The 14917-nt window shown below is 43.2% G+C and overlaps 1 protein-coding gene across 2 annotated transcripts in view; it reads right to left on the bottom strand.

The window, feature by feature from the left end:
• Positions 1-593: 593 nt before the first annotated feature.
• Positions 594-14917, bottom strand: part of LOC125767607 (uncharacterized) — a 74392-nt gene continuing 60068 nt past the window's right edge. The window contains exons 2-10 of one of the 2 annotated variants that reach the window (XM_049434377.1): positions 5948-6368; positions 5350-5859; positions 4681-4911; positions 3353-3501; positions 2976-3171; positions 2067-2897; positions 1750-1979; positions 1492-1672; positions 594-1395 (exon numbers count right to left, since the gene is read on the bottom strand). In XM_049434377.1, coding sequence (XP_049290334.1) covers positions 1071-1395; positions 1492-1672; positions 1750-1979; positions 2067-2897; positions 2976-3171; positions 3353-3501; positions 4681-4911; positions 5350-5859; positions 5948-6368 — 3074 coding nt within the window. In that variant the 3' untranslated portion in view covers positions 594-1070. The remainder of the gene's footprint in view (positions 1396-1491; positions 1673-1749; positions 1980-2066; positions 2898-2975; positions 3172-3352; positions 3502-4680; positions 4912-5349; positions 5860-5947; positions 6369-14917) is intronic. The other variant, XM_049434378.1, reaches the window with a different exon arrangement.

Raw genomic sequence — 14917 nt, 5'->3', positions numbered from 1 at the left:
TTTTCGAATACATATTTTTTTCATACATCTAGCTCAAGTGATTGAGACTAAGCTAGGAGTAGGGCGTTACCATAAAATGCGAAAAAAAAAATGGATTATTTTTTCCCATCCGGAATCCGGACAAACGGCCGAACCGCAACAGGGTCAACAGCAAATCGATACAAACGCGGTGCGCTTTCCACCCACACGGGCGCACTAAGAACGACGAGAAGTGCCGGAAAATCTAACCGGGAATTGGAAAATATTATTATGTGCATGGTAGCCGAATTGCGCTCGAATTTCACACCGTGCATGACTTTTATGATGCTTTGAAAAATTGCCGCTTTTGCAGACAGACACACAGGCGCGCGCGCGCCTGGGATTTGATAGTAATTCGTTACCGTTCTTTTTCCTACCGTTTGGTTTAGTTTTTCAGCCATTTTATTCACCATTTTTAGTTTCCAACATATTTCGGATATTAGAATATTTTTAATTCGATTTGTACTCCACCGGATTCACTTTTTTTTTTGCTAATGCCTATCAATTCTTTCAAGTGTCGGATTTTCAGTACCACACCCTGGAACAGTGGGACCAAAAACCTGTTTAAAAAATAGTTTAATTCCTTGAAAAAAAAGTGTCCACCAGGTGCGGATTTATATTTGCTTAAAATTCTACGCATTTATCCATCCAGGGTTGGTTGTTGCTTCGTTTATTTGGAATCTGGAATAAATTTACGTGCCATACCGACACTGACTAATGCTACCGAATAGGACCGGCGACCGGGGGACCGCAAGCGTAAAAGGTACAAAACATTTTATTCGACACGTTCGACAGCCTTACCAGCGAACCAGACCACCTACTAATGGTCACGAAATAATCAAAACCACGAACACCTGTTCCGTACCCTCCCATTCGTCTGGTATAAGCGATATTTTACAGTACATGTATAATAGTAGCGTGTATATGTATAAATATACGTATATAAAATCCATTTTCCATTAACACGGGAAAAGGGGGCAAAAAAGAAAAACTATCTCCTACACGATATTGCTTTTCAAGGATCCATCCTTTCAGGTGTGGATGTTCCTCGCTTATTGCTCGTTGCGAAACCGTTTCAACTCCTGCATGATGTTTTGCAGCAGTGGCGCCGTTGACAGTTCCGTCGATTGAAGAACACTTTGTGGTGCTGTAATGCGCGTCACCTCCATCCCACCGACCGGTCCCGATGGTGTATGGAACGGGCCGGCACTCATTGGCCGTACCATTGGTGAGTGTGTCCCACTGCTCCACGCTCCGCCACGCGTTCCTCCCGGTGTTGGTGAGACAGAACTTTCCAATCTCGTCCCATCGGCGGGCTTACGTACCGGAGCGGCCGTTACCGGGCGTATGGTGGCCGATGAAGAGCGGGATGTTTCTCTGGGGGAAAGATATCGCAAGAAACGGTACGTTTATTGAGTAAGGCAAGAAAGCCGAATGTGAAAAAGCGAATTTCGGTCCTGGTACCGAATCTACCTTACAACGACAGCTGATTTTCCTCGGTTTTCCACCGGCCGTATAACGCCGGGCAGTGGGATTGAGTTCTTCTGTTCTTCTTCCCGCTCGGGACCATCAGTGTACAGCTGGATAGCACCCTCAAGCAAACCCTCGAAACGATTTCTCGTTATCACTGGATCGCGCATGGGACTAGCTATTTCTGCAAGATTTTGAACCAAAGAAGTGTTGTAGTTAAATACCCGTATCAAACCAAGTTGGGTTGGGAGTAATTTCTACCATCCATTTCTTTTTTGTGCATCTGCCATACGATCGGTCCAACAACGCCTGGATCAGCGCCATCACTCTGAGTTCTTGCTAGGTGAACTTCCGTGTCCGTATTGTACTGACTAGTACCGGCCGTATCAAGCCTGGTAGACTTCATACCCTCAACGTACGCATCCGATTGATCAAGATGAGTCATGGTAACTGGTTCCAGCACACGGCTCAGCGGTTCTGGCACAAAGCATCTGTTTGCGAGAGGGGAAGGAATTCTAGTTTTAGATTGTCGTATATACGTACAACATTTGAGATTCTGAGATTCAAACTCAGCTTACCTTGGAAAACTTTTCACCGAAGCCATACTCAGGTACGATCCAATGCTACCGGAATCCACCGAAACGCCACCACCGCCGCACTGCTCCAGTATGCGGATCTTGTCCCGATTCAATGCTTCCACCGGCAATCCATGGCCCTCGCCATAACCTACCAGGGGCTTACGTTTCAGATAATGCTTCAGGATGACATCCGTGTTGAAGGTTTCGCTGTGCCCGTACGGGCCAGGCACCAGCTTCGGTTCACGATCGTCATACGAACGATCGCTCGGACTAGCGCTGCTGGCGGTGGTCGTCGTCAGTGGACTCCTGGGCGGTACCAGTCCCGCACCACCCTCGAACGATCCGACCCGATTCTCGCCCAAGTACTTCCGACGCCGCTTGTTTTCCTTCTTCGGCTTCTGGACCGATGCGTACACATTGTCCTGTCCACCGTGCACGGTCAGCAGCGATTGCAGATGGAACTGTTTCTGCAGCTTGTTGCTCAGATTGACTGACTTCTCGTCCAGCAGTTCATGCTGCTGCTGCTGCTGCTGTTGCTGCGAATGATGTAAATGTTGATGATGATGATGATGATGATGTTTCTGCTTGCGCTTCGGATAGTACACGGACGAATCGGACGAATAGCTCGAGGACGAGGAGGTAGGCCGTGTCATCGGTGGCAGTGGGAAATGGATCGTTGGGGAGGGTTTCTGTGCTATTAGGCTCACGTTCGCAGAGGGATCACGAGTGTAAGGAGACGGATGTCTGCTACTACCGCTTTCACCCGTTTTCAGTGCATTCAACTCCTCGGTTATCGTTCCCGGCATTACGAGTGCCTGCGTTGACTCCAATCTGCAAAATGGACACAAACATCAAATGTACCTCCGGTAAACCACGGGAATCTAATCCAATGAAATACCGTTCACTCACTTCTTCATCTCGCCAATGTGCTTCCGTTTGCCGCGTGCCAAAAGAAACAATCCAATGCACAGCACGGCAAGCAGCAGGGCAGCCACACACGACACCACAAACAGGCTTGGGTTTTGGCCGATCAACGCTATCACGTTACCGCTACCGTTCTGAGTCGACGGAATCAGCGGTGTCGCCTGGGGCTCCTTCAGATACGCTGCAAGTACGGAAAATGGGTACAAACTTCAGTACACAGCGCACCACCGAAAAAACCACGACAAACGAGTTCAAGTTCTGCGGTTTTTACGGCACCGAGGTCCTTTTTCGGTGCGTTAGGGCTTGTTTGATACTAAGCGTGACCCAGGTCAAACCTGGCCCACGCAAACTACGGTACGTACGGTCCGCTTTGAGGTAAACCATCGTTTCCAGCACGTGCTCCATCTCGTCCTGTGACATCAGCTTCATATCTTCGGCGGCCGTTGTTGCTAGCACGGGTAAGCCTCCCACAAATACTGAGTAGATTATTTCGGTTTGATTCAGCGTGTGGCTGGGACAAGATGGGAAAAATGGTCAAATAAAGGTTACCTTCGAGCATTCATGTACTGCGACGGAAATATGGTGTCCTTTTCCAGTTAGCTACGTACAGACCACAATTCAAAGTAGTTGTTTTAATACGCTTAACTTCTAACGGAGTAACTCTCCGTTAGAAGGAAAATGAGCTTCGACTAGGCCTTACGAGGTATAATTTTGATAGCCTTCAGGGAAAAAAACATACCGAATAATATATTAAATAAAAAACAATTTTCTAATTAATGATACTATTTTGAAAAATGAAATCAGTTAAATAAGAATAAAAATCAACACTAACAATGTGAAACGATAATTTAGTTACAGATCTTAGTTACAGTGGAAATCATTGAATTTTGGCAAGCCTTTTAAAGCGGCACAACAAACGTAAGTTGAGATACTCATTGAATCATTGAATGTAAGTTGTAAGAGTGTAAGTGATGTTGTTACTTTTCCTGCTTTAATTTAAAAATTTAGGAAAAGTCATAACAGGTCTTTATTGACCTGATAAATAGTGAACTTGGTAAAGAATTCAATAGGTAAAGGTTCACGGTAAAGGATCTTAATATTTATTTCATAATAAATCGTGTATGTATACTAAAAATTCAACAAGAAATTCTATAGTTGTCTCGATAGTTTCAACAGACGTCTTGAAAATCGACGTGTTTTTACCGAAATTAAGAGCATACTTTATGTGTTAACAGCTTACAAATTTAAAAACTTCATTGGAATAAACTTAGGAATTTATAAATTTTAAATAAATCTAAATAAACATAGCATAAGCGAAGTTGTTTAGAAAGTTTGATTACCCACAGTCTGAAGAAAAAGGCAATCGCTTGCTATTGTTAACAATATTTCGAAAACGATTTCAAAAATTCTCCAAACATCACTAAACAGGCATTAAAAGCTAACCTTACTGCCCTTATTTTACTGATCACCTCTGTATGGAACGGAAGCATCCAATAACAAACACTCCATCCATGCAACGGCAAAAACAAAACCCTCCAAGCAGGATCAAAAGCATATTTTTCGGTTTTTGCTCCCTCAGTGTACCTTCCTACTGTATGGCCGAGGACACTCTAGATTCCTGCCGCCTATTAGCGCTACACTGCTCGAATCCACAACCGACCACTCCGTACAACCACAAGTACGCACTTACTTCGTCATGCCCGCCGATCCACCACCACCACCGCCGCCAGCCCGGATACTTTTCGACCGATTGTTGTCCCGACCATCGTCATCCATTGACAATCGATCCTCCTCCCGCAAGTGGGTGGTATTGTGTATCAGGATCCGCACCTTCCGCCGACCGGTCGAGTATGCATCCTTGTCGTGATTGCGCCTAACCACCGTCCGGTCGGGGCCTCCATCGACGGTACCGTGCAGCGTACTGGAACGATTACCCAAATACACACAATGCTACATGTACACATGAAAGAGCACGGAAGCCATTTGTTCAAATATCGAGCAAATCGTTCGAGAGGATGCGCTCCCAAGTAGGTTAGGCCGTTTGGAGTCTTTGTCTTTCATTTCTTTTTTTTTATTTTGTGTGTTTTGTGCACCATTCACTCTACTCCTCCATGCACGCAATACGGAGAGGCTTGTTTTAAATTTTTCGATGTCAAGAGAACACCACTCGGCTATAAGCGGAATGCACTGGGACAAGGAATAGTAGGTACAACTACAACAACAAAAATCCGACACACACACACACACAAAAGAAAACAGGACATATGGCAAACAAAAGACCGGGAAACAAATCGACAACGACGGTACACGGATTGTGGGACAGTTGGGTGATTGGATCGCGGTCTCAACCGTAACATACCGTAACTGTTCTTCGGATTCTTCACCATTCCCACTTCCGCTACCAACTCCACCTGTGCCGCTACCCTCCTGTTCCTGCGGGTTGTGTCCTCCGATGACTTCCACTACCGGCGGTACCGGTAGAACGTCACTCCCCGTCCCATGGTCCACCTGCACCAACCGGACCATCTCTCCCGTGTCTCTTTTGTGCAGGATTTTCCGTCCCCGACGTTTCCGCCGCCGACGTTCCACCCGTTCGTACGCGATGACATTTCCATTCAGCAGTACACGGGTACCAGCATGGGGTGAGTACCCACCGGAAGGTAGCTCAGGTTTCTGTCCAACTGCAGCCTTTTGTTGTTGGCTTGGTAAGCCTTCTTCATCCTGGCGGGAATTTCCGTACGGTAGCACACGGCGCTTAGTACGGTGGCCGGTCCTTTCACTCTCGCCCATCGACTGTTGCTCGAGTGTATTGTTGTTGTTGTGCTGGTTGTTGCTGCTTCCGTTGATACCGAGATGTAATGCCTGTTGCCTGCATCGCACCACCCGGGAGGAAAGGAAATCTGCGTGAGTGATCTTGTCTACCGTGAAGCATCGTTCTGTCTTTTCCAGTGCCTTACCTTGCGAATGCAACCCGATACAGCTTGGCCAGTTTACCCTCCAGTGCCGGATAGTCTTGCCGTCCGTACAGCCCCCCGATGACGGTCATCAGCCAGAAGCGTCGATCCGTGGGCGTAACGTTATCGACGGTGTGGCCGTAGTCGTCTTCGTCCACCGGCTGCTGGTCCGTCTCGTCTCCCCGGATGCCGGGCACGGATGGGCAGTCGAAGATGCACAGATCATCGTACCCATCCGGGCCACCGTTGCGATCGATGTACACGGTGGCCACAACCGTGGCCGTCTTGATGATGGCATCCTCGCTGATGGGAAATCGTTCGAAGGGATTCAATACCGAGCTGGGACCATCGCCGGAACCGGTCCAAAAGAAGTCTCGGATGTCCTGATCCGTTGCCTGTAGATAGTTACCGATGATGTAGCCATCTAGCGGTGAGTGGATGAAACGATCAATTTTAAATCCGATTAGTAATTCGAACTTTAGGAAAGTTTCTTAATCAAATGTGTTATAAGATCACTAAAACAACTTACTAATATGCATTCGTGCTATTCGTTAATGCATTGCCTCTAACTGTACAGAATTTGTTTTGGGGCTAAACTACCAGTAAACAAACTCATAAAATTCCCATTTACATGCTCTTATCTTCCCCTTGAACATTCCACGTACTGGGAGCAACAACAAAAAAAAGAAACATCACGTCAAATCGCTCTCGTGAGCGCACTCTAGTAAAACGGGCCCATGATTTATTGCTCCCGAGCAATTGGAAATCGAATCAAAATAATATTAATGCATAAAGACATGAGCAGCAGTTTTGCTAACAGCGGATCCGTGTAAGATTTATGCGATTGTGCGTAGTGTTGGACGGGTGAGTTTTTGGAGTTCCGCATACCCACACCGTACGTGTAACCCACCCATTTCACCGCACTTAGCAGACAGCATTCAGCCAGCAGGGCGATCTGAATGGATCCGATAAACTAGAGCATACTGTCCTGACTAAATGGCAGGTTTCACAGGCAGGAAACATATTGCTTACAACAGCAGTAGCAAACAAACAACAATAACATGGCAGGAGCACAAGCGCGCGCGTACATAGAGCGGGTGGTGATGGAGTTTATGGGAAAGTTTTCCGCTTATTCGCAGTCAAAAACTGCGGCCCCCGCTACTTCGTCCGGATTCGCTGAACCAGCAGGAAAAACTCCCCGAACCGAGTCGGTGGTTAAGTGAAGGGATTTTCTGATCCACATCCGGACCGCCAGCTGCTTAACCGTCATCGTCGCCGACCGGGGACTTTCGTCCGGAAATTGAACGTACGGCAAATCGGGGGGCGTATCGGATAGCTGGCATACCGTGGCAACCTAAAAGTTTACCGTACGCAAGCAAGTTATGAGAAATTGCTTCGTTTTTGGACCCTATTCAGTGTGGACCGAACTGTTGTGAAACTTCCCCTAGTGGATGGTAGGCCGTCACGCAGGTAGCTCTGGCACCCGTGCCGGTAATATCAATTTACTTCCGCATTTACACCGGTTATCGATTCAACAAACAGGGCACGGGATCGAAGACGGAGCGTAATACACATCGACAGTCGAACAGAAACAAACGGCCGGTTACTTCGGCAACATTGATTCATCGGGCTCGGAGATAGTTCCGACACCCTTCAGATTATGGCAGCCACAGTACGCGTTCATAATTTATCCACTGTTTTCGTTAATCGAGTTACGGACAAATAAGCATAAGCAACAACTATCACAACCGATCGAACGATTAAGATACGCAGCAATCGACATGAGTTATCTAAAATCATTGATTAAGTGGAAATGGTTTCCCATTATCAACCGCAATCAACGGCGACTTCGAATGTCGATCAATCAGGTGTAGATTTGTAGCTAAACGATTCATTATTACTTTCGTAAATGAAGTTTAGTTCTCGTGAAGATATTCGAACATGAGGTTTCTTCTCGTTTAAGCATTCGAAGGTTTTATCATGAAATTTTGTTTTGATGAATAGTGCTTTTAGGAACTATACGAATGGAAAAATAAAGTCAATTTAAATCATCAATCAATCAAGTTAAAATTCATTCTAAACAGAAAACAGTTTGACAACATGTTCTTTCTTTGGTTTTAATTCTATGTCAATTTGGTAATTTGTGTTAAGGTCGTTGTGTATTTCAACTTCAATTCTTTCAAATGTGCATTGAAAGTTTATTGTTATAAATTATAACAATATATAAGCTAATTGTTTTAGATGTAACATTAATTTCGTTCGCCAGAGACATAATTCTTCTGCTTTGATTCCTATCCCAATTTTTCCTCTTTTATTGTTATCAGTTGTGTTGTATTAGTCTATGCATGTTTTTGTTTGTAGTGCCTTAACCAAGCCGTTGAGGAAACAGTCGCCTTCGAGAATAACACCAGAGCCGCATTTGGTACTCCCCTATTGGTACTCTCCTCCACCACCAACAAACAATAGTACAAATACGTACCATACGTATTCAATAATACTGGAAAATATGTAAAATATAGGACAAAGCAACCAACAACAAAAGCACCAAAAACAGCAATAACCACAAATCTCAGTATCACAACCGAGTACGCCTGCGATGAGGCAAAGTTCAAGGAGGAAATGTTTTGTGAAAATTGTACACTTCAGCCTCTCAACGCAGGCTAACAATAAGGCTTAATGACGTAATAGATAAAAATAAATCAATAAATAAAAAAGTCTAAACTAAAACATTTTGAAGCAGTCATATGTATTTAAGAAAAGATCATCTCTTTAGTATAATTTGTCTTATGTGTTTTGGATTTTGGGAGAAAAATTGTATCCCATTGGAATATGATTTTTTCCTATGACGAATATGATGAAATTTTCTAATGTTCGTATATTCGTAACACATTCTATGAAAACTCAAACCTCAAACCCTAAATCCGAATGAAGATGTTTAAATGCCTGCGCAATGTGATCAAGTTTATCGCAAGGAAACATTTCTGACAGTTACAAGCCTTCGATACAAATCGTAGACGCTTAGAGCATAAATACGGTCATCCCTTCCGGGGGCAATCAATCATCACGACCAATGGCGCATTCCAACTCCCCCGGACGGATCGCAAATTGCGGCAGGAATAATGGGTGAGTGTGTGTATTATGGTCCAACTTGCCACTACAGTCGGTACTTTATTTCTGCGAATGGAATCTGTTCACCCCTAACAGGTCCATGGATTTCCCGGGACGTTTCCGCACAATGTCTTCGCCATCGGATTCAATATCCGATTATATTTTATTCTTGCCCTTACTGTCTACAAAGCTCATCATCAATCGACCAATGAAAATTCTATTGGCCATATATTTGTAACATATAAATGCGTGCCACACGTACACGCACTGTCTCAGGCAGTTCTCTTTACCCACAAGCCCCTTTCCGGCTGACTGCATCCAATCCGGTGTAGATATTTCACTGAACGTAAAACACGTAAGATGAGTTGGCTAGTCTCACATCGTTCCGAAAAGGATACCGTGAAAAAAAACAACATGGGCAAATCGGTTACTCGGCTAGCAAAACGCTTAGTTTATTTCCGCTAAATTAATAATTCTCTTCCCCCCAGCAAAATCAATCGTTCAACGCTAGCGGAATGACACGGTAATACAACGTTACGTGGGGTAACGGGTATGAGACGGAATGAAAAATTGAGCCGGATGGTTTAGCAAAAAAAAAGCGTTCCCGGGCAAAACACACTTAAAATTTATCATCACCAGCCGCACGAATACAACCAAAGCGGATGATGGATTTTTCGGAAATTCCATAGAGGACACCCATGCGTAAACGATTATGAACTTTCCACCGTGTACGCTCTAAGCTCACAATATACTTTTCGATGGTTGTCCAGTGCCAGGCACAAAGCATGCTACATACATTCACCAACAAACAGTTACGTCATCTCAGTAATAAAACACTTATCTTGGGATTAAAATCTGACGACCGATTGAATTCGCACTGTTTCTTGTTCGACGCGGTTGGTGATTGAGTACGGGGTGGAAATGAAACTGTTTTAAATAGCTCACACTGGACACTTTGTGCACTAAATTAACTTCCATCGCAATTTTCATCAATCGTCCCTTCGTTGTTGCCTCACGGTGAACGTCTGGTTCGCATGATGCGATAACGACTCCATCCGTTCCCATCGACAATCGGGCCACAAGTACCAAACAAAATAACACAAAAAACAGAATTTCCTATCCGTAGTCTCATAATTCTTTGCTAGGGAAAATTCAATCGCTTTCAAATACTTCATCTTCTCCCCCATAGCTCTATTGTTGTCCCGTCGATCAAGCCGTTGCATCGGGCACAGATCCTGCAAAACATCCGATCGATTGATCAACGGGACGAAAGAGTCGATAAATTTGACGATGATTGTGTAGATGCATCCCATTTTTTTTTTTTGCTTTCTCCTCTGCATACGCTCGGATTCAAAATGATTTTTCCTCAACATTTTTCACATGCATCCACATACACATGCAGATTGGGAACATATTTGGGTCCGTGCCAACAAACAAAGAAAAAAAACCTAAAGCCACCTACTGAAGGGAATGTGTGAGCGAAAATTCGTTCCGTGATCCAATTCATCCTCGCAGGTAAGTGTGATTTAAGTGCCGCCCAATAAAATCCATCATCCCAGAACGTTCGAGCATTCTCCAACGCCTCCTGGTTTTACCTTACGTCTATGCCAAGCCTGAATCGGTATCGCTAAATGTCAGTACGTCAGGAAGCTTGTTGTTCCTGTGGGTGTGCATATTCGCACCGAAATCGAAACCGTCCAGCCAGTGTATCGGCCGATATCGATATCAAATCGGCATCACTCATCACCTGGTGACGCGGTTTTCGCTGTGACCAGTATCGTTGACAATCTACGGTACGCTGTGGAAAGTTCTCACGGCCAGCTGCTACCAAATCTGCGTGGCCTTTGCGATGAAAAGCACGTTTACAGGATAGCGTCTACGGTGGTTCGGTTTTGGACATCCATCGCTCCAAATGGTGCCAATGATCCGACGCCACCACTCACATACAAGCCTTTTGCAACCAGCCAAACCTTGCCTTCCTGCCATACACAGTGTCATCTTTGTATGTGTGTACGTTTCACGTCTAGCGGATTAATATCCGTTGCCAGGGCATCAAAATTAGATCAACGCTCGTTGAATCGAAATTTGTCAATAGACTCGACGGCAACAGTTGCCCCATTTTGCTCCTCGTATTTAGTGGATAGATGCGTGTGGTCGAACGCCATCAGCAAATACGCCGCGCCTGCAGCAAAAGTGGAAGTGACTAAAATGCCACCTTCCCTATCCCTAGCGGCATTTCGCTCGAGGGTGAGTGCACAACAGCTGTGCGACCGCTGCTGCCATGGCGCAGGGTGAGCAGCCTGTGCGTACACAATCATAGCGACCACGTGTATCAGTAGATCGCTTTATAATGGTTCATAATAACCACCCGTGTGAATGTTGTTCCTTGCATGAGCAGTACCAATGGCCAGAAGCAGCCGAAACAAATCCGAAAACGGTTGTATTGCTGTGGTTGCACGAATAAGTTGCTACAGCCAGATTGCTACAATCGGATGAGATCCATTCGAAGATCAAGTGACAACAACCTAGCCAAACTCTTTATAGAGAGTATAGTTTTTTTTGTATGTATGTATATAAAATATAAATAATTTTTTATTTACATACAAATTCTAAGAATTAATCAGTTATTCGCTTAGAAACGAAAACCTTTATTTCGCAAGTTTTATCCCATAACGAAAGAATCTTAAACCATCGATAGGCACGCGTAATAAGGTAAATTCTTTTGCCCTCGTTGACGAAATCAAAACATTGAACTAATGTCTTGATATGGAATATGCAGGAACATGAAAATATAATAATACTTATTAATATTTGTTCTGTCATATTGTCTGCCACTACAAAACTTCGATTTGCAAGCTGGAATGTTTGTAAGATCGAAGAAAGCCGACGACACGTCAAGCCATAGACATCGCTCTCATCAATGAATCTAAAATCGGTTATACAATTTAGACTTTTGGCTACAGTTTTATATGGACGCTGTGGCGATTAGAGGCCCTAAAAGGAATGGTTGGGAATGAGGAAATAAAGCCATGGAGAAAATGAGGGGGATCACTGACAGCCTCCAAAGTTCTCCAGGAATACGGTGGACGGAGAGTGGTTAAGGGCTCTTTTTAAATTTATCGTTTTTCCCAGGTCTAGGTTTTACAACAGCTTTATGCATTAGAGCAACCAAGATGAGTTTATAATCTTCAATCAACTGTATTCGTTTATTGTCCGCTTCGAGTTACAAAATATTTTTAAACGTAGAATTTATAATTTATTAAGAAATTTGAGTTTTCAAGAAGTTTGAGTTAACAAGATGCAAAATACAACTAAATACTCTACTGAACGTAATCGATTCCTAAATGCTGTTTTGCCAAGTTTTCGTTAAATTCAAACTTCTCGATTAAGGTGTTAAATCTCCTGGGTATAGAGTAATTACAATTTGGTATATTTAAAACTTGCAACACTACATTTCATTACAATCACTTATACAAACAATCTTTTGAAAGTTCATAATCATAAACAACTGTTATGAGAAACTTGATTTTTCATTAAATTAAAAGGATCCAAACGCTATCGGACGTTCTCCAAAGTGTAGGCGGATTCGATCAAATGTTCCATTCGGTACGCTTACTATCGGATTTTCATACAAATTCAATTCGACTAATATTGGAGGATATAAACTCTCGTTCAAAGGGATCGACACAATTTTGTTGTGTGACAAATCTATTATTTCTACATTATGTAGCTGTTCGAAATCTTCTGTTCCGAAACGATCTATTTGGTTTTTCGGAAGTGAAATCATCTTAGATCTTTGTGATAGTATTTTATAGAGGCAACGAGGTACACGAGTTAGATTGTTGAAGGATAAATTTAAAGTGATTACTTGTGTCCCATTCCAGTTGCAGAAATCTAATGCCTTTAAGCGGTTGTGGGATAGTATTAAATTAATTAAATCTGGATTCATTAGCATTTCAACAATTGTGTCTATCTTATTATTACTCAAATTGATTTGTGCTAATTTGTTTAAAGGCCAAAACACCTCGAAATTGATCCTCTTAAGCTCATTGTAATCCAATGATATTTCTACCAAATTTGGCATACATGAAACGTTGGATGGTCTTGGAATGTAGGTAATTTTGTTTTGGCCTATATCCAAGATTTTAAGACGTTTTAAGGTGCAGAACAAATTCAAATCAACACTTTCAATTTTGCATATTCGTATAGTGATTTCCTTAATATTGAGTAAGTTGCTCACAGTTGGAGGAATACTGCGCATTGGACTGTTTTTAATACTAAAATAACGCATAAAAATGTTTTGTTCAAAGTTAATCCGAATTATCGATGACTTGAATATTTTAACAGCAGTCACAGTGCAATCTTCCGTAAATGATGCCGTTTGTAACATGGGTGAACCTTCAATGCTAAATGTTTGAAACACTTTGCCCAACTCGATGCAAAATTGCCCATCAAATGCCGACGCTTGTAAGTTGCGTAACAAAGCACTAGAACTGTTGGCAAGTGTGAATGGTAGAAAGAAATATCCTTCCTCAGACGGGTTCCAGTTGTCGATCTTACATGTATCGATTTCAATTATTTTTCTGCAATCAAACTTGAAGCTCCCAATATGTCCCAACAGACCGGCGATGGTAACAACACTGCAATGTCACACACAGAAATTAATGAAAAATTTGCAAATATCACTCTTTACCACCTTAAATACCACAAAGGAATCAAGCAGCGTGACATCATTCGACTACAAATAGTTGCTAAAAACTGAACTTAAACCGTGAACTACTTGTTCTATTAAGCATCATTAGCTGGAGTCGATCTTTTATAGCCAGTTGGTGGTTTGACAACAATTTTAATGACTGTAAAATTGAAAAGCCGACAAACAGCAAATTACAACTCAATTTTCTTTTTTCTTTGTGTGGAAATGTGTTAAAAGGACATTAATATGTTCTATTCTATTTGCATGAATGCTAATGACAACCAGGGGTACTAAACGCTAGATGAACATTTGTCAACAATTTTTGCCAATCAATGTCAATTTTTGATTCACCAACGGTTAAGACATACGTCAGCTCAGCGGATACAAAAGCATTACTCTGGTCAAGATGAGTCCCAACTGCCCTTGGAAGTTCGTCTTTACTGTACTTTGTTTGTATGTGTTTATTGTAGTCTTGTGGAACTAAACTAAATGCTCTTCGTACATTTATCTACACCCTCGACGCCAACGTCATCATTTTTTACAAGAAGTTTACGACAGCAACATTTCACTTCCTGATTACAACGACATTGTAATGTCATTGGTTGAAAACGAAAAGGTCGCGTCTGATTAGAGAAATAGCATTCTCGCTCTGAGGAGCTCGATAAACAGTATGACGACTGCTGGGAGGCTCTCAAAGGCAATTATGTAAAATTTTACTATATCACACGAGGTATGAGTTCTCTCATCGATCGTTGTAACGTATGATCTACACTTAAAACTCGCTTACGAACGTGTGGCTTATACATACTACCCTTTTCTGAATTCAAATCTCTGATGGTTCGAGCCTGCCTGCGAACCGAAATAATCCCGAGACCTCGCAGCAACCGTTAGTGCCCAATTCTTCTTCTCGGCCTGCTCACGGTCGAGCACGTCACGAAGAAATGGCCATGTCAACAATCCGTTTCCATGAAACTTGATCTAGACGTGAAGTACTCCATCCACTGCTGCATCCGATCTCCGCAAGGTTTGACTCCACCTGATCTAGCCAACGAGCTCAATGTGCTCCTCTACGTCTCGTGGGGACGGGACGAGTACCTTACTGGTGGGACATGAGTTTGGCATCCTCATCACGTGCATTTCGCGTGTTGCTATCAAGGTAACAAAACTCCTCT

This window comes from Anopheles funestus, chromosome 3RL (assembly GCF_943734845.2).
Source record: "Anopheles funestus chromosome 3RL, idAnoFuneDA-416_04, whole genome shotgun sequence".
NCBI lineage: Eukaryota > Metazoa > Arthropoda > Insecta > Diptera > Culicidae > Anopheles > Anopheles funestus.
Note: the sequence above shows the minus strand (reverse complement) of the source record. Positions and strands in the feature narration are given on the sequence as shown.